The sequence below is a fragment of the Hesperophylax consimilis genome, chromosome 5 (genome assembly GCF_061612785.1).
Source record: "Hesperophylax consimilis isolate HC1 chromosome 5, BYU_Hcon_1.0, whole genome shotgun sequence".
NCBI lineage: Eukaryota > Metazoa > Arthropoda > Insecta > Trichoptera > Limnephilidae > Hesperophylax > Hesperophylax consimilis.
The window spans coordinates 17,320,662-17,341,325 of NC_142840.1; the positions used below are offsets into that span (position 1 = coordinate 17,320,662).

General features: G+C 35.7%; 1 protein-coding gene across 4 annotated transcripts in view; it reads left to right on the plus strand.

Moving 5' to 3' along the window:
- sd (TEA domain transcription factor 1 homolog scalloped) overlaps positions 1-20,664 on the plus strand; it is a 158,784-nt gene that overhangs the window by 43,176 nt on the left and 94,944 nt on the right. For all 4 annotated transcript variants that reach the window (XM_089631660.1, XM_089631661.1, XM_089631662.1 and 1 more), the window contains exon 2: positions 17,261-17,308. In XM_089631660.1, the coding sequence (XP_089487786.1) occupies positions 17,261-17,308 (48 nt within the window). The remainder of the gene's footprint in view (positions 1-17,260; positions 17,309-20,664) is intronic.

Consider the following 20,664-nt stretch of genomic DNA (forward strand, 5'->3'; position numbering starts at 1 on the left):
TGTTAATGTTCTACTAGCTTCGTTAGTGAGTTTCTATCCACATTGAGTAATTACCGTTCTACTACTCCAATTCTTTCATAGTCAATGACTTCGAGCCAACGACTCATCGAACATACTGACTCTTGGGTAAAGGAACACCCGCCCATTTTGTTGAGATTATAGTAAACAAAAACACGAATCGGCCAACGTAAATAATTAAACCTAATTTTGGTCGACTTTGCTACATTTTAATTAAACCCTCAAGGCCGCGTCTGGATTAGCTCTTTTTCAGCGCAATCAGTGCAGTCTCTGCAAAAGTTTGTCCTTGAATTATTTTAAAGAACATACGGTTTAGAAACGTATACTTGAGGTTTATCAGAATATTACTTACATATAGATATAGATTTTGTGAATTGTGTGAAGGGTTTAAAATAAGCAAATATCGTTATTCGTTGCAATTTTATCTAAAGAAACTACAACTGTGACTACCTTTTCTATTCAGTGTAGACTTTCGCATAAGAATTGTTATATTTTGAATATTGAAGCACGTGCTGCTAAAATGAATATTTACGCTCGTAAAACTTTGTTTTAATATTATCGCCAGCTTTCCAGGAATTTACACAGCGTTTGCTTTTGCTTATTTCTCTCGTATATTAATCATTTTTCTTCTCACGTTTGTCCTATTTTCCAGCATGACTCATCATAGTGTTCTGCTAGAAAATATTCCAAACAAAAAGGTTTTATGGGTATTTTCTCCTGCCTGAGATATGGTTAATATAACAATAACCCTTATCAAATCAAACTATGTCACTTCGTATATTTTACGTGATACCGCAAAAGAGTTCGAACTTTCCGGAGCCAGTAGAACTGAATGCCAGCCTCGAGACGGCCTCCGTGGTTGAGGGGTAAGGCTCTCGACTCGCAAGCCGGAGGTCGCGGGTTCAAATCCCGCAAGTCAAATGCGCAAGCCAATTTTATTTGATTAATTTGTGATATCACAATTTACTCATATAAAATTGTTATATGTAGTATATTTGCGGCACGTTTCAGAGTGAAAGATACGCCCTGGTGTAAGATCACCATTCAGAATTGAAACGTTGCTTAAAATGGCTTTGGCCATGTATGGTGATCAGATTTAAATAGCCAGGTACTTCCCCACTGTCCTCTTACCCATCTCCTTCCCATCCCCACCACCTTCAGCCTCACAACACACCCCAATCGGGGATGCCATAGTCTCACTGTCCAGGCGGTTCGGAGCAGTTGAGTCTCTAGTGCGGTTTCACATTAAAAAAAGAACTATCATCGCATATCGCTATATTGGAAGTAACGATCTCCCTCTCTTCTCTAAATTATATAAAATAACCCATATACCTAAACGACATTTTATTTGTACAGAGCCAGTTTACATCTCCGCCACGAATGTCGTCGAAACCGAATGTAATTAATTGTAATATCTCCTGAGACACACTATTTTGGTTAGTGTGTGTCAGAAGATATTACAATCAAAACCGAATGTAATTAATTGTAATATCTCCTGAGACATACTATTTGGGTTAGTTAGACCGGTCGGTGGCCGAGATGACATCACGTTTGGGTCCCACCCAATCGTAGTGTGTTCAATTCCTCGGCTGGCCAAGTCCTCCATCACAACACAAGCAACATTTTCAGCTTACTGTGGTGGTAGTAGGAGATTTTCAAATATTGTCAGGTTATTCGTAACCCGGGAATGTTTGTCTTTCTTAAAAAAATACAATCAAAACCGAATGTAATTAATTGTAATATCTCCTTAGACACACTATTTGGGTTAGCAAATGAACACAGAGCCTTCGGCTACTGACTGCTTTTTCAAAACGGCCTGCTGCGCTGCATGTTCTCTTTGTAAAGTGTCTTTGTTTAAATTATTTAAAAGATCTCGATAAAAGAAACTCTCTACTGATTCCACCACTTTATGAAGATTGTAAGAGCAGCTTTAGAGTTCATTTCACGTCCACAATTCATTATGTCGTTCGCACGTGCTTTGTCTACACTTAACGATCATCTCTATGTATTGAATACAGAGCTTTACGACCGATTCACGCACTCGAGTGCTGAACAACGCACTGTAGGTGTAAACAGATATATTATTTGGGCTTTACGAACTATCCTCCTCACTGTAAAAGATTATTATAATAATATTGTTGTTAATTTCATATATTTTTTCTTTACACTTTTTTTAAATACAATTTATCATCTGGAAAGTGGGAATGTTAAATCAATTATCAATATTTTTTTCATTGAGGTACCTACCAAGTAGGTTTATTTAGATACTACACAGTCATGTGTAGGTACCATAAACAAACGTGTGTTTGACATTAGGTTGTCTGAGGGTTATTTAATTCATTATTATTATTATGGTTAAAGATGTTTAGAGATATAAAAAAACACTAAAGAAGTAGGGAGTAATGAATTAACCAATATTATGAACATAGATAAATAATATAAATAAACTTACCGCCCTTGAGGTGATTTATCACAAAAAACGGCCCTATACAAATTATTTAATTATTAGTATATTGTTTTTATGATATTATTATAATAATTAGTTATCTGAAATGATCATATTGATCAATATCCTACCTATTTAATCTCAATGACCTACTGATAAATGATTTAGGTATATTTGGATTGTTGTATTGATTTGTGTTCATAATTATTATCTACTAGCTTTTACCGGATTTAGGGGATCAGCTCGCGCGGTATTAGGGATAAATTACTGTGCATAGAATTTTCCCACTGGAACGAAATGTTTTTCTTGGATGGAAAATTACCCATGTCACTTCACAGTTCTCCAATTATCCCTTTGCAAAAAATCACGCTGATCAGTGGCTCCGTTGCGACGTGAAAGAATGACAAACAAACAAACAGCCTTTCGCATTTCTAATATTAGTTAGGATTATTATGATGACCGAACATAATGTTTTGTTTGCTTAGTTCCTATTTAAATTTGGGTTGTAGCGATAGACCCTACGAATTCCCGTTAGTCCGTAGCACTCCAGAACTTTCACTGGTCGTGTTTGTGAAGTCTGCTTGCTGCGTTGTTTGCCGTCCGTGAACAGTGAACATGTATCAGGGAATCGCAGTGTAATACTAATAATACCTGTTAGGATTATTTGTTGGCGTGACCTTATATGGCCGGCGTATGCATGTACCGTGTAGATATATTCTCAGTATATTTTTCCATGTCCCACAGGGGTATACTGTATGTTGTATAGATATACTGCAATGCCAGGAATTACCGTTCATTTATTGCATTAGCTAATGAAGATTCTTGTAACGAATTACAGTTAAAGAATAAAATTAGTCTTTTGCGTACATATATGTAAGTAGTTACCTAATGCATTTATTTAATTATATAACAACGTACCTTATAGTACCTGTGAATCCATATTTGGCAGTAATAACAACAATACTCAGAACTATATTACGTCCGATGCGTATTTTTTGCACTTGTATTTTTCCTAATTATTATTAGTGATGTTACACCAGATCTTTGACAGTTGACCTTTTCATCTTCCTATCGTTCGGTTTCCAGTATCGCTGCTCATAATAATATGAGTATTTATATACAATAGAAAATAGAAGGTTATGGCCAAGCACAATACGCCTATTGTTCTCATCAATAATCGTTCTGAAATGGTATACGTATTCAAACGCTTTACAATAATACGAATTAATGCACTGACTGACTTTCTAAGAAAAACACAGCCGGAAAAGACGTAGCCATGAACCAACCACCCACCACAAGGGCAGAAATTAAAAACTGTTTATGGTTTTAACTGTTTAATTAATCTTTTCGATAATTGATTTACATAGTACCTGATATGTTATTTAGAAAGCTTAACCTTTTCGGGGTTATAAATACATAATCCGCACTTTGCTCTACACGACTATAACAAATGCTTACTTAGGCCCGATTGTTTCGCAGAAATTCACGTGTGACAAAGTGGTCAAATGGCTATTCAGCGCCTGTTTGTTTTTGTTAGTTTAATAGTTCCCATTAAAGTCCTTTTCAGATTTTGAACAAATTGTGATCAGCAGAAGAAGACAATTATCATGTCGTTAGGCTTGTCATATTTATTTATTAGATACTAAAAATACAATTACGGAATAATGAAGCTTTCCAACTGGGAAAGTTTTCCGTTTCGGGACAGTCAAATTGATAGGTTTAGTTCATATTAAATAGTTAATTTAACACAAATACAAAACAATAATTTCATAACATTAGAATATATATCTATATATATTACAAAAATCTAAAAAGCACCTGGAATCTGCGTTTCACGGGGACCTTTTAAATGTAAAAAAAATTAAATGGCGCTGAATGGTCGTTTGATGACAATGTTACATTTGTATTTCTGCGACACAACTGGACCTTACTCAGAATACTAAATTTACCCGATGCGTAAGGGTTGTGGGTAGTAGTGTTTGTTCTGTGTTCAGGTAAATTCATTAGGGTGAGGTCATTAGGACTTAGTCTCGTCAGTGCCAGTAACTGAAAATCAATGTGTTCGGTTCAGACAGATGCCTAAAATGTTTACCCCCCATTTGACTGAATGACGTTACCTCGTTAGATAGGTAAATACAAATACACCTTTGTTATTATCTCATTATGGCCACTGAAAAATAGGAGGCTTTTTCTTTTATAAATAACGTCAACGGTACTATGAAATTGAGCTTTGCCTTTTGTTTTTTTTTCTTGTTAATTATCAAATTGCTAGCCCACAATGTTATTACAAAATATATTTATACTCAAATACCTACTCCAAAAAACATCAATACCATAATTCAAGCAATCCGAGAGTATTTATTTACACCATAAATTAAATTATTTTATTGGTAGGACCTTACATTTTGTGATTTAGAAATGTCGGTTTCTTTTGTTGTTTATTTTAGTTTTTAATTTTCTTTCGCAGCTCTTTCTGTTTCTGTACGTGCCATATGAATACTCTTAGTGCTTAGTTCATTTTGGCAGGTACCCTACCTGTGGGAAAGTTTTAGTTATTACAGCCGGAAGAATTTGAATACTGTGTATAGAATATGGCGTAAGTACATACAGTGACCACTCAGTGGAAATTGATGACTTTGTGACCTAGACTAGATCTCACCGGAGCCTTCGTACATGCTTTCAGGAAAGCAACAGATTATACATACTAGCTAGAAATAGGTTAGGTGACATACCTAGCGCCAGGATAAGCGAGAAATGTCAGAGATTTCCCCCCATCAGGGAAATATATTTTAGTTCAAAGATATTAGGTTAATTTCTTTCCTGTATTATTGTCCTAGGTATTTGGTACATTTAATTCGTTATGTTTATTCGTTAAAACCTGAAACCTTCAGAATGTTAAATATAGGTACTGTACTAGCCTATGAAACCAGCTAGCAGTTGGTCGACACTCACCAAGATCAGTATTAAATATCTGGGAAACATATTAATAACTGTCCCGGAAATCTTGGATTTTCAGTTTTTTTTAAATTAGTTTTCTGGGTCACCCTGTAGGTATAGTTTGGCAATCGAACACTGAACAATCTGACCCGTTTACGAGTGTTTATTCCGTGTTACACTACCTTCCTAGGTGCCTAGTTTAAAAACTCGTCACTAAAGCTAAAGAACTAGAAAGAACGAGGTACGTTATGCACTGTGTACCACATAGCCGGCGTAGTAGGTAGATCGTAGTGCCATGGACCGATTGCGTAGTGGTACAAGGAGAATCTCCCTGATTCATTTGGAAGTTTGTGAATGCACTGGGTTTCGTTTGATAATCGCACGTGAACCTGAGATCTGCGGTGACATGTAGCCCGCTGGTGCCATAATGTACGTCCGTATTGGCCGCGGGCTGTGCCGAGGGCCGACACGCCGGGACACGCCGGCGGCTTTTCTCCTTTGTCCTTTTTTCGTCCTTTCCCACAGTTCGGTGCCGTTCCCCGTCCCGTCCACGGCAGCAATGCGAAAGGCAACATGGCCGATAACTGGCCGCGGATTCCTCGGCCATACCGCGCATTCCCGGCCGCATTGCTCGACAGGCCGGCCCCATTTGATCTGCCCCCTCCCGTCGGCCGCGGCCGGTGTCGCCGACTTGATTCGACTGTGTTTTGCGCTCAAATTATTTTCATTGTTCTATTGTTTATTATACTGAGGAAGGGGAAAAAGCTCGACTCTGCTTTCAGGCAGGCTGATTTGGAAATCTACAACAGTTTTCCTTCACCTGACGATCATATTATTTACTACCAGCGTTGATCTTTATACGTTTCTTGTCACTGAAAACCATAATAATTGTATGACAAACAAATATCGTTTCATAAAGTAACAATCCTAGTAAGTAGTACTAGTAGGACGGGTTATTTCACAGAATTTGAACAATTCATCATATTTCAAAGTTTTTTTTCAAGTTCTGCTGAGGTTCTATTCAAGTTCTGTTAATATATCTTATTAGCCAGTTTTTTCTGAAAACTGATATAAAAACAGAACTTGAATAGAACCTCCACAGAACTTGAATACAACCTCCACAGAGCTTGAAAATCAACTGTGAAATTTTATGAATTTTTCAAATTCTGTGAATCCTCTATTATATTCCTTAGTAAATACACGACGTGTGTAGAGAGTAAGTTAGGATAACTCGGGTACCCACACCACCACGCAGTCTTGTTATAATCCTACTTACAATTTTATTATCTCAACTTAAAATATATTCCGGTACCTAATACAAAATTACCCAATTTTAAATGTTAAGATATACCCACGTGTAAATGCGCAGTTATTTGTGCTGTGTTTTTTTTGCGATTTTTCATTTAACCTACCGCTCTTTTGTCACAACATCGCTCGAAGTACCAGTTAGCGGACATTTATCGCGGCCCACGGCTATAATTAATTCGAAACATGCTGGGTACAAAAATGCTCTCGGAGTTGGGAATTGTTCGGTATGCAGACGACGGCGAATACCCAACCAAACATCTCATACCATTTTTTATCCTTCGAGGGTTTAAGTGCCATCGTAATCGCCGATAACTATGTGCCTTGTTCCTGCCGGGTGTAGATTGATCAGCAGAATAGTTCAGATGATAAGTTATCGATATGTCCGTGGGTTTATTGCCTCCCCCTTCCTCGTTATTCCGACTTACATACTGCTTCTTGATCACTTGATTGCACACTCGTGAACCTTTTCTTATTAATTGGGTTATCTCTCGACATTCATGGTGTACAGTGTACTCGGAGAATTATTATCAATGCATTTTTATCCCATTTAATATTTAGTAACTTTCTCTAACTCTAACTCGTAATTTTTGTAATTTTGTAGATCCAAATTAGATTTTCCTAAAAACATATGCCTATGTCTATGCACCAGCTTAATTCTGTACATTTATTTCATAATATGTAACACATTTTAGAAATTTCAAACAAAATGGAAAACTATTTTTTTTTACATTTGTTTAGAATAGTTTTCCTGCTCTGAATTTTAGTGACCAATGTCCACCCTTATCCATACGTGCTGAGACAGTCGTTGGTAAATTGCATAAATTTTGCAAGAGTTGAATCTTATTTTAATCATAGTTTAATAAAACGTTAGTCATAGTAATTTTAATTTTATTTATTTATATGATTTATATTATGTTTTTAAATTTTGTTTTTTAATATGATTTCTCTTTAAATGTAATAGTTCAGTTCTATCTATAAATAGTGAAGGAAGTTTTTGAGACCGACATTCTCCATCGCGTCATGTAGAGGATAAGTATCTCAGAAATGCATTAAAACTATTGGAAACTTATGTTATTATTGAAAATACGTCAGCGTTCCGAATTGTACTACGATCTGTGAAAATTGGCGTATCAATTGAAGTGCAGTATAAATTTTAGATTCACACATTCGTTATGTTCCGTGAGAGCCAATAACGACATTACGCTTAATTTAAATAGCTCGTGTTCCTTGGTAGGTTTATCTGTTTTCCCCATACAAAACAAGCCTTTGAGTGAGATTCACTTAGAAGTAAGTCCGTTTTAATAATTCGTTCCTTGATTTCACTGCATGCAATAAACTGATTGATGCAACGCCGTCGTGTGACACGTGATGGTGATGCGCGTCATGTGTGTCAAATGCAATGTGCCAAAATCAAGTGACCATTACTCCATTTCTATGCAGGGGAAGGGAGAGAGTAATCAGGGTGTAACTCACAGAGGAACTCCATTGTACAGGTACAATAGTAACTCTCCTTGTTCGTTCATACCAACCAATATTTATTTGACTTTATTTTTATTCATATTATGACTTAGGTAGGTACCTAAGTAACCTTTTAAAATTGATAATTGTTATAGTTCAAGATGTACATCAGTTCTAGTTGCGTTGACCTAGAACTGCTAAATTTCGCCCACCTGAAATCACATTTCGAGAGTTATTGCTACCTGTGAAAACAGATTCCTGATTATTTAGTTTAGGTTCGAGATTATATATCTAATGTTGTTATCCAAATCGTAAATAGTTTCCCCTCCCCTGATTAATTTCTCAGGTATAATCATCCCACTTTAATAAAATAAATCATTATACACTTTTTCACTGTTTGAGTGCTTTTCTTGAATGAAAAATCTCTGTTTGGCACCACTCGACGGTGAAAATTGATGACAAACTTTCACATGGCCAGCGTGTTTCGATCCCCGCTTGAATGTATCTGCGAATCCCACTGCTCGGCTGCGGTTCCGCGGAAATAGATGTTCGACCTTTAATTTATTTTTTGACTATCGGTTTGGCTTTATTCCAGAAGCGGTCGACTTGGATCATTTGATTTATGATGAACGTAAAAGCTTGATTAACAGCTATAAGCCACGGTTAAGTACAATGTGCTTTGCATTTATGTAAAATCTTGTATTTTTACCAATAAACGCCTACCGTTGTTTTTATATTTATGTATATCCACTCTTCGATTTAACGTCGATTTTTTAAAATTACAGTTTAACTTCTTTTTACTTCTTGACTTCACTCGATTTAAAAAAATATATATATTTCTCATCGAGTAAGTGACAACTATGGATCAAATATTATAATGTTTTTACTTATTAAAAGCCTTGTTTAAAAACTCACAGACGTTACGAAATTGAAATCGATTCCAGGAAACCAACAGAAAATCTGCGCTCATTTCATGACGCCAGAGCACAGCGTTTCATTTCTCCATAAAACAGATTTCTGTTTTACAGAAGAACATAAAATGCTGCAGCAAAATAATCTAAAAAGTGCCGTCCAGGGAAAAATTCGCCTATTTACGTTACATTTGTTGTATATGAAAGATTAAAGTAGCATTTTCGAAAAAATGTGTTTTTAATTAATGTTTACATTTCTCAAAGCCGGTTTCTGACCTCGAGAATGTATGGCAGGTCATTCCAAGGGTGTGTGTAAAGGTGTAATTGTATCTTTAATTTCATGTACAGTAAGTTTAACCTTTTGTTTTCAGTCGGTGTTTAATAAATACGTCAGTTGGTATTCATAGGTGTATATTATTTCGTCATGTCTAAAATAATCCATACCTAATCGTGAATTCTTAACACTACTTGCTGCTTGTTACAGACCCGGTTGATGAAAACGTTCACACAATAATATCTAAGAACTTGAAAGCTGCTAGAGTTGTAAAATAAACCTCGCGTCAAAAATCTATTTTAACTACTCGTGTTACCGAAAAGCTACGTTAAAACTTGATATTGAAGTAAGATCGTAATATAATCTACTTGGTATAGATATTAGTAACATAAACATTTTTCGAAAATACATTTTTCCTATCTGTCCTATTTAAAAAAAATTATCTTTACCATCAAACGGAAAATTTGTGTCTCCAAATTTTCTCCAAGGAAAGATGACGTCATTAAATTTTCACATTTTTTTTTAAATTTAAATCGACGTGATTTTCAATTCGCAGCGTGATTTCCACCATACCTGTGCTTCGGAGCTTAGAAATAAACAACATTTTGCTGTGATCAAATACGACAAAACATCACATTATTGTTTGTTCCATGTTTTAAATTTCCATAAAAGATTAGATTATTACAGTCGAAAATCGGAAGAAGTTGGTCAGTAAAACTAGTTATCTGTATGAAACATAATAATAAGACGGAAGTTAGTAATCAAATTTACCGGCAGTGTAAAATTTCCAAATTGAAAATCCTGAAACGAATGAGAATGTGATGAAATCATATTCGACTGAAAGCTGAAAACTCGTAAACGAGAAGCGAGCCTGTTTTGAAGTTCTTGAGTATACCGAGAGCTTAAATTTAAATCGTGATTTTCATCTTCTAAGAATTGTTTTCCTGCTATTCCTATCTTTCTAGTGCTCTTTGTTCTTCGCCGGAACATGTTGTGGTTTTACGTTTTAATTTCTCGTTTAACAAACGATAAATATAATTGTTTTACTGTCGAATTTTGCATTGATTCGGTTAGATTTTTCCCAAATCTTGGAATAATTTTTCTGCTCAGTTCATCCATTGATATAGATAACATGGATACTTTGCACTAGCACACAATCTAACAAAATTATATGTCTATTTTGACCCATATGAATATTGATTATTTTATATCTTAGAACCTCTAAGAAATGCTATGTGGACTGATTGTGTGTATTTTCATTTATAATTTATAACACCATGATTTGAAGCTTATAAATTTAGGCATATCTTTTGAATCTGAAGTAATACAAAATCACTGATTTGTTTTGGGAAGCCCTGTGGTATTCAGGAACAGTAATAGGATTCACCCTTTAACCCCTACTCTGCCTAGAAATCCACCGTGGATTTCCCGGTAGCTCAACGCACTTTCCTCGATTTTATGGTATTGTGAACCTTAAATGCTCCCAGTATACTAAAATATAATTAAATATTTTTTTGCATTATTATTAATTGCTTTATTGCGGTAATATTAACTACAAGTGCAGTTTCATCCAAGATTACCTTACGGGCTCTCTTCAACAGTGATAAAAATAACGTAAAGGAACTTAAACTAAAACAAACAAACAAACAAACTTAAACAAGTGTCGTTTATTTTATAGCCTGTAACCGAGTACCTACTTAATAATGTATTATATAATGCTTTAAGACTAGTGACGTGTAGAACTCTGTATATAATTGCCTAAAACAACATATAATTAAAGCCTCCCTCTAATAACTTATGGATTAACATAAATATTATATATGTTATGTTATTAGAGTTAAACCTTATCTCCTCTTTACCTAATTTTGAGCTCGGCTTTTTGCTGAGGTTTACTAAAGAGGTGCTAATTTTTTTTTTGCAAATTTACCTCTCGTTGTCAGTCGAAGAAACACGTATTTATTTTCAGTTTATTAATTTATTATGTATGTACACGAGTCACTTATTGTTACGGTCGGCTATGAGCCTACTCGCTAAGCGGACATAGTTCGATTTTAATTTACTCTTTTATTGTCCGTTGAAGATTGAGAGGCTGCTCTAGATAATAATTTCTTGTATCGGCCGGTCCAGTGTGGGAACTATGCGCACCTGTATTTTATTTTTTGTTGCCTCGGGCATCCACTGTCAATGAGCCGTGTATAGTAAACGACTAATTAATAACCACTGTTTATTGTAATACCGATTAGATTACAAGCAAGCTCTGTGTGTTGTGATTGCATTGCATTGTTCTTGTGCATTATTTTACTAACTTGACGGGAGCTATTTTCGTAGGCACATAGAGGGTGATTGGTTAATATTTTTATATTTTACATATTATTTCAATTATACATAAGTGTGTGAATATCATTTTACCATTTTAACTGAAAGCCGGGCGATTGAAAATATCTAGTATAATGTATTATACATTATTACATATAATATTATATTATATGTGCGTCTACCCTCTTAAATAAAATGTGAACATTGGACTGAAGTATTCGTTGAAATTTTGAGATGCTTCAACGAAAACCTGGATTACTTCAAATGTTTTTTTTTTAAATCGAATTTATATGCTTGTATGTTTAATAACAATAATAACAAATGATGTTAAAACATGAAACTTAGTGGAAGTAATCTGTATTAAGAAGTTATATGATTACATTCATTGGTATTCGATAGTTTTCAAATTGATCACGTTATAATACTTCTGTTCTAATTAAGAAAACCATAAAATCAACTATTTTTCTCCTTAAATCAATTTTGAAAGATCTGGTACCTACCTACTTTAATTTTTTGTGATGATCGAAGGAAAAATGTGATTTGTTAAGTTTCTCTTTTTTCTTTGGATATAAAAAAAGTTTTTATAATGTTACGTTACCATTTCTGGACGAAATTCAGCCACGACGTCATATCAAGAGAGTACCTTGCATTAAGCACTAATACCTACTACATATATATAGGGAGTGTGACATTTAATAATAATCAAAGTGAAATGTGGATAATATTATGAGGTTTTCCTTGTACACCCACGATATTTATGCATTCCTTGAGGCAGTTGAGAACTATAATAACTTAATATCCATAAAAAATTCCAAAGTTTTTTACGGCTAAAAGGGGGCCCTGTGTTGGCACCAATGAAGATCTAGTGGTGCAAATTACTACGTGTACTCCGCAGCCGCCAAGCTACAATAATACGGCCGGATCATCCAAACTTGTTTCCAGCTTCCCGGCTCCGTAAAGATGGTCGCTAACCGGTAACCGGTAAACGGTGGGCAAGTCGATACTCCGTTATAGCTTTAGGGACTAAACTTGATAAACGTTGCTGCGTTGCAATCGTGCTATTCGCAACTCCGTCACGGATATCTTTATCTTTTCTTTAGATTTTTGATAGGCTTCTGTGGGTTTCCGCAAAACAGATGTTATTTCGCTCTTGTTGTCTACAAACAATTTTTTTTCTTCATATTAACAAAATGATATGAAATGAAAAATAAACATTATCTTAAATTTTCTTTAGAAAACATGGAAAAATTAAATTAATATGTCATAGCTCCATGATGGTAAATAAATTTCGAGCTGAAGAAAGTCTCATTGACCTAGAAATTCCGGACAGAAAAGCACTAAAATTGCATGACTAGTAGTAATTAATTGTAGACTCCCAAAATAGCATCACACTTTTGTTTCATCCACATTCATAAACCCCATTTCGACTCTCGACATGACCGGCCATTTGATTCGCTCGATACTCGTGTTTCCTGGAATGTCCATAAATACATTTAAAATGTACTATCAGTAATAAACGTACACTTTCGACATCTACACAATTATATTATTATGTGCTTTATATTTTTTGTTAAATAATAAATGATATTAATTTTTCATCTTTATTTATAAATTCTCATTTGAAGAACTGCGGCAAATATTTTGTATTCTTCATTTTAGTTATCTTTTAGTCTGACATAACTTTACGGTAATTGCCTCTGTAATAATATTTTGAATGTGTCTGATTTATCTGGCGATTAATGATTTTTTTAGATTTCATACTATTATTACAACAAACAACGTGATCTCCCACGAAGTAGATATGCTTGCAAAGTTTGCTGAAATAAAAGTAATATGTTTAAAATATTGGGATTTTAGATCACAGTTAGTATTGGTGTCGGTTTATTTTATAGAGGCTTTCGAATGAACTAAACTGCAGCCTTTGAATAACACATCTAGTTTTATTATGATATCGATCCTTGACCCCACCCCCACCCTCCCCATTTGATTCCATTATGAACAGTGAACAGCGAGCACCTGTGCTGTACCTGCACTGTTGTATAGGCGTATAGAGTATTATAATATGGACTTCGAACACTGAACATGGAACATTGCCTGTAACGCGTACAATGGGGCTGCGGTATCCTGGATAGCTGCATTGTTCAACTATCGCCGCAAATTGAATATGATTGCATTTTAGGAATTTGTGTTGTATCCATTCGCCCGGAATCGTGAAATACGCCAGGAACGGGGGTATGCCAGGAACGGGGGATGCAAAATGCACTGCGGCTTGATTTGCAGATGAGAGAGGAAACAAAGCCATTCTTGTTGTTAAAATCATTGTCTTTATACACAGCCGTTCGAACTAAATCGTGGCGGCTTAGACTCGGCACGGATGTTGAAATACCGATGTTTGGAAATCACTTTTCAAAATGCTAACAACTCAATAAAATCATCCGGAGTTTTCTACTTGGTTTAATCTGTCGGTTACATTTTTAATTTGTTTATACAAATCTCCGTACGGTAGGTAATCAATTTGTGTCATCGCTCTTCGATGCAATTCAGCTCGATCTTCAGGTCTGTTTCTCCACCGTCATCGTTACCTTTGTGTGAAGCGGGAGATGTTCACATTAAGCGGCAAACTGAGAGATTAGGCATTAAGTGATCCCTCCTCGCCCGTGAATCGGAACCCGCCCACGGACCTGATCTCTTCCCTCCGACCTGTGCGCGCTTCTTCTCCCTCTCGCTCCCCTCTGTGTCCCTGTCTGCCGGCGGTCCGGCAGTCGTAGCCACCGCTCGCGGAGTATTCCGAGAAGATCTTTCTCTTCTTCTATTTTGTGAATGAAGTGACGAGCGGCAGGTGCAGGTCCTAGGCAGGGGCGCGCAAAGGGCGGCGCGCGGGCGGAGCGGGGCGGCAGCGCGGCGCAGCTTGGCGGGGAAATACGCTGACTAACGCGGACCCGAACGGATTCGGAAATAATGACAATCTCTCCACACGGCTCTTATGTAACCTGTATCTGCTTGTTGACTGCTAATGCTGACCTGGTCCCCAGACCTCGCCCGATAAACAAAAGAAACTTCAGCTTTTCTCAGTCCTCTCAAGATCTGTTATTATTTCAACGCGTACTTATTATTGTCCATCGGCGGGTTATGTAAACGCACTGAAAGTAAATGCGTGTTTGTCGGGGAATGCTGAATGACAGTTTCTCGTGCATTTAAAGAGACAAATCTGAAGTATTAGCTCAACAAAAACAAGTTTACGCTGTTTTATCCTATAAATTGTCTTGATTACTGTGCCATTTATAGGCTTAACGATATTCGAGGTATTGCAACAAATTGCAATTCAATGCAATGCTGCTGTCGGGTTTCCGGCCAACTGAACACTCCAGTTTAGGTAGTTACTAGTTAATTATGTATTTTATTGATTATGATTTAACTATGGACGTGTCTGATCACTTATTATTTACACACAATAAGTTAAAGATTATGATAATTGGTGAATGTAATGTTATTAATATTATTTTTTCAATCATTTAAGCGATCATATTTTTGCCATTTATTTTAAGTCCTGCGTTGGCGTGTTATATTTAAAACCTAAATTATGTTGTAACAAATACATTGCTAGGTTTAGCGTGCGTTTGTGTGGAACTGATAATATTATGGTATATTTAAAATTAGAAAATAACTCAATAAATACTTTCAAGTATTTATTGAGTTATTTTAACCTGTGATGGCAATCTAACCAACCAATGCCGGTCAATTCCTAATCTAATTATTTATGTGCTGCAAATTTACTGCAATCTCAAAGATAACAATTATTATCACTATTATAACGAAGATAAAATGGGCGAACGGTCGTGGAATAACACGCTATTAGTCATTTCGTTGCTTTATCATTGATTTTATAATCAGCCAGTAATTTATAATATTCAGCGTGAGGTATGTTGAGGTGATAGCTGTCATTTTATCTGTTTGTTTATTGGTCTGACATTTTTGTTGTATTGGAATATTTTAATTTCATTAAAAATGTGGAAGAACGTGTTACTTATTGATTTCCACACTGGGTAGGTAGTATTTAGTACCCAAGTTTATACAAACCGATGGAATTTAACAAAAATGTATTCTCACAAGAAAATCGATTTTCAGAGCTGGAAGCAGAATTGGCTGTTTCTATGTAACGAACGATGTTATTGTTTTGTGAATCCACTAATTCAAATTATTGGCAAAAAATATAGAACTGTCAAATAAAGTAATAGGTAATCATTATAACTTTACTTAACATAGATTTTTTGTTGCTTACGTCAGGTTATTCGGTGAGTATTAAGGGTAAACGTAAAAAAAGGTTATAATCTACGCGTTCATGGATTGCGATAATTGAATTATTCTATGTAAATACCTCTTTTGCAAGTTATTCTTTAAAATATTAAGACGAATTATTTGTTTGCGCCCGTACATACGCATTTGAATAAATATTTTTTTTTGTATAATCACGGATACAATATTGCATTTGCATGTCTTTCTTAAAATAATTGAGTTTTTATACGGACAAAACTATTTTATTTATACTAACATTGCGTATGTAGCATAATTTTCAAAAAGTGTATTTTCATGAAACAATTAACTTAACGCCATTTATAAACGCGTAGATTATACCGTACGTTACGTTTACCCTTAATAACAAACAAAGATATCGTAGTACATAATAGTAGATTATGTATTATTACTATGCAATGATATATTTATCTAACCTATGTTTAGTGCGAAGCTTTACTTGGTAATCATGTATTTCGCATACAATCGAAAATCTCAGGAAATATATCCTATAAAAATTACTTTTCAATATGATAGTTTAAAGTAGCCATTTGACACTGAACTGGCATGTTTCCGAATTTCCAAGTAAATGTTAAACACTAATCGTAAAAGCTACTTTATCCGGGTATCGGAACCTCGAGTCTCGGTCGTGGCAGACCGGTTGGTTGGTTATTGGTTGTTTGCGGTAGCTCTGAACTCGCGCTGCTTGGAGTAGTCGAGTAGCCGATCAAACTGCGGTAGCGCCTTTTCGCAACCCGCTGAATGATTGCGCGCTACTAAATAATAAAGTCGCCGGACAGCGCGAAAAAGGCCCGCGGGTTTTCCTTTTCTTTACTTATCGCTCTCGTTCCAAATAGCCGTAATACAGCGATGATTTGTTGATTTAATATTGGTGTTACCTAATCGGTGAGCGATATAGGTGCTGACTGCCGACAGCAGATGCCGAATCAAATCAGAGATTCAGGGATTTGTCACTGGACACATTTTATTATTTACAGATTGAATATCTTGCCATCTTGCCAATTCTACGGATTACCGAGAAAAAATAAAGATCGTATCCGAGGAAATCGCCGAATAGTTTCGAAACCGATTTCTAGATGCGCTGGCAAACGTGACTCATCCAATAGTAATACCAATGTTTCCTAGAAATAATAATAATATTGTACCCGTTAACATGGAGCATTATAAACACAGGTGAAAGTTGCAGCTATTAGACTATATTGCGATTACAATGCCATAATATCGGCAATGCAGAGCCGTATTGTTAGTAATGTACTTAATGAGTGTTATCTCTCTTTGCAGATATCTCCGTGTCATCGCGGCTGCCTGCGGATCTTCAACCTGACACAGGTACGATATAAACACCCATTGTGATGTTGCCCCTATTTTATCTACACGTACTCACAGCCATGGTACACGTCATCCTAGTAGGTAACTAGTCGGATGCCATGGCTTCTTCGGATGTACGGCACTCAATAGCTTTTTCATCATCGCAAGATTTCAAATAAACGGCCTTTCGTCTTGTTATAATTTATTTAGAATTTTTCACAATTGAGTTTCTGCATAATCATCCCTGAAATGGTTTGATGTCTTTATTTGGTCCACAAGAAATTCTCAGACAGGAATCGATAGAAGTTAGTGGGTGACCTCAATCATTTCCAAATAAAATAATTGTTCAAACATCGACAATTTGAGTCTGATTCGCGCTCGTTGGCCGTCTTGCTCATAGTGTGTGGTGTTAGGTGGTAGCCTCCTGGGTGAGTGTCGGTGTCAGTAGGAGCGTGCGCCTCAAGTGAGGCCTCAGTTAGTTGCCGGCAGTTAGTTGGAAAGGTTTGTCAGTAGTTTGTTTGAAATGGGCCAATGTGTGTAGCGCCGTTCCGGGCACAGATTAAAATCATAAACTGGCCTGTTCGCCGGAGGCTGTGCTTCGTCAGCTCCGTGCTCCGTGCTCCACTCACTGGTTGTCCTGGTTGAGGTTTTCCTCGCGGCGTTGCCTGCTGCCGCTGCCTGCTTCCAGCCTTTCTGTGTGTGTGCTGTAATACTGTAACACTAACTCTGTTATAGTCTGCGTGAGGGAGTCTCAGCTCTCAGCGCATGAGCATTGTGTGAGTGTGCCGTGTAACAGTTTGTGTGAGTGTAACAGTTTGTGTCTCGTGAGTGAGTCAGCCTTCGCTTATCTGGATTGAGCCCGCTCTTTTTGTCGTGCGACCACTTACTGGCATCGGATGAGCAATACATCTACGTCACACCCATACATCACCACAGCGATCAGGTAATACTCGTGTTTACGTACAAAAAATGCATGTGGGTACATTACAAATGATAGATAAACGCTTTGATCATGATTTATTGTGTTTGTACAGTTTTTTGTTTCTTTGAAAATCGGAACACATTATTGGTGTTTCACCATATGTCAAATGTTTGCATTGAAAACATTAATCTTTTTTTTAATATTTTAACCATCTACCTATGTATGTTATACTTCAGCAGGAAAGTACGAATCCCAATAATTTATAACCTGATCCCAGAATCTCATTTATACCGGCACATGTGATTGACATTTTTGTATCAAGAGTTTTTTTAACCGTCACTGCGTTCGTGATAAGGCTTTTAAGCTACCTTAATCGGCAAATATTACATGTAGAGTTGCATATTATTGATGTTTACTTTTCGATAGTCTATAATCTCTTGTTCAACACCAGTCCACGTTATTTTTTATCTTATCGTAATATTATATTATTTAATCACCGAATAATTTACATTTTTCCGGTAATATTTGATTGGCGATTACAATTTTCATTTTAAAGTGGGTATTTATATTATACTTTATGCTATCATGATTTCGCGGGAGTGTTACAGATTTTCATAGAAGTTTTTTCTTATTTGTATAGGTAAATCATTCACGTTCTAAATAAATCCTTAATCTTAGTCAATTCATTTAGAGATACTTAAAATTTAAATAGGATTCACAAGATAATAGTTGATCATAAAAACTAGTATCTATACAACGGATTTGAGATTCCTCTTTGTCCAAGTTTATCCAAGGTTTGAATAAAAGAATAATCCTAAATCTTAGTAGATTCATTTCGAGAATTTGCAATTTTCATTAGAATTCACGAGATTAGGGAGTTAGTTTTTATAACTCAAAGATTTCTCTTTGTCCATTTTATTTTATCAGTTTATATTTAAGCAATGTTTATACCCGATTATTACCCAAGTAGTAATTAAATTTAGTTATATATTGTAAAGCATATTATTAAGGAACATGTGTACGAATAATGTCACAGTTTTGACAGTCCTCCTCACTAGGATTTTTGTCAGTTGACTTTCAGTATGTTCTCTGTGATGTTTTGACTTTAGTTTTAAATATACTAGTTTCTGTTATTTTTTTGTTTGATTTGGTAGGGCACCATGATTCGCACCATGAAATTTAATATTTCTCTGTCCAAAAAATGTATTGAAATTGGGAATAACCACTATATTTTGGCTTATTGCCCTGGTTGATTTATCTTGGGCAGTGGAGTATTCAGAAGTTTTTTTAAAGGTTTAAATGAAACCTTTTTTAATAAAGGTTTTCTACATTAAAACTTTAAAAAATTTTTGTCTAACGGAGTTCGAATTTTATCCAAGTTTTGATTTCAAATATTCTATTTTCAGTTTTTTTTTTTCAGTTTCAGTGCCGGCAACCCGGGCGTTTATTTAATTTCATGGTTGTTTACATGAGTTTTTATTTGTTTGAGTTTTGTTATCTCGAAAATACACCATAAAAAACTACGATCTGAAAATCATCACTTCAGTTGGATAATACAAGCTCAGATATTTGAAATGTTGGTCAATTTACTCTCTGCTTGGTCTTTGATTGCTTTCGTCCCGTATCGCAAGTGTCAGATGGGCTGTTCGGTTTGAATTAAAAACGTCGGCGCACACTGCTGTCAGATGATGTCGTGTCTTAAAAACTTTATAACGGAGCCGATAAGATTGTTTGTACCGTTATCTTAACGTATCGACTCTTTATGCAAGCTGCTGGACAATTAATGAAAAGTCTTCTTCCAACAACACTGGTTACTAATTCAATCAATGAGACAAACCGAGCCGTTTTACGACGAATCGCGAATTTACATATACAAATTTCGCATGAAAATTGTATCTTGTTTTCCTGTAGGACAAACCTCACCCCCGCAAACTTATGCTCTCCGGAGCTTTTTTAAGCTTGCGTTAGGTTCTTAGTTCTTTTGAATCTTATTGATACCAGTTTATATCGTATAGTTCATATTACGTTGTTCCTCTTTGTGTGTTCATATCACAATGAATTCTTACCTACTTGAGATAATGTCTTCTCATTCACAAAGGGAAATCAATTGATAACAGTTATTGCTTTGCTGTGTTTGGATATTTTAACCGTCAACTGTATGTGTGTTTTTAATAATATAAGTTGTTTTGTATTGTGCTTATTTATAGTAGATGTAGAAGGCGTGACTCGTGATTAATGTTTCAAATCGCATGTAGATCGAATACAATCTATGAACAAACGATTCATGGCATGAACAGATGTACTAACCGTCGGATTATTATCTTTATTTAACCATCATATTATTGTATACTACGCGTAATGTAGATACAGTGAATAAGATAAGAAAAAAAATCTGAATTCAATGTGTAGGCGATTCGATTTTGTTAGTAATCTTCAGGAGTTCTTCAAACAATAG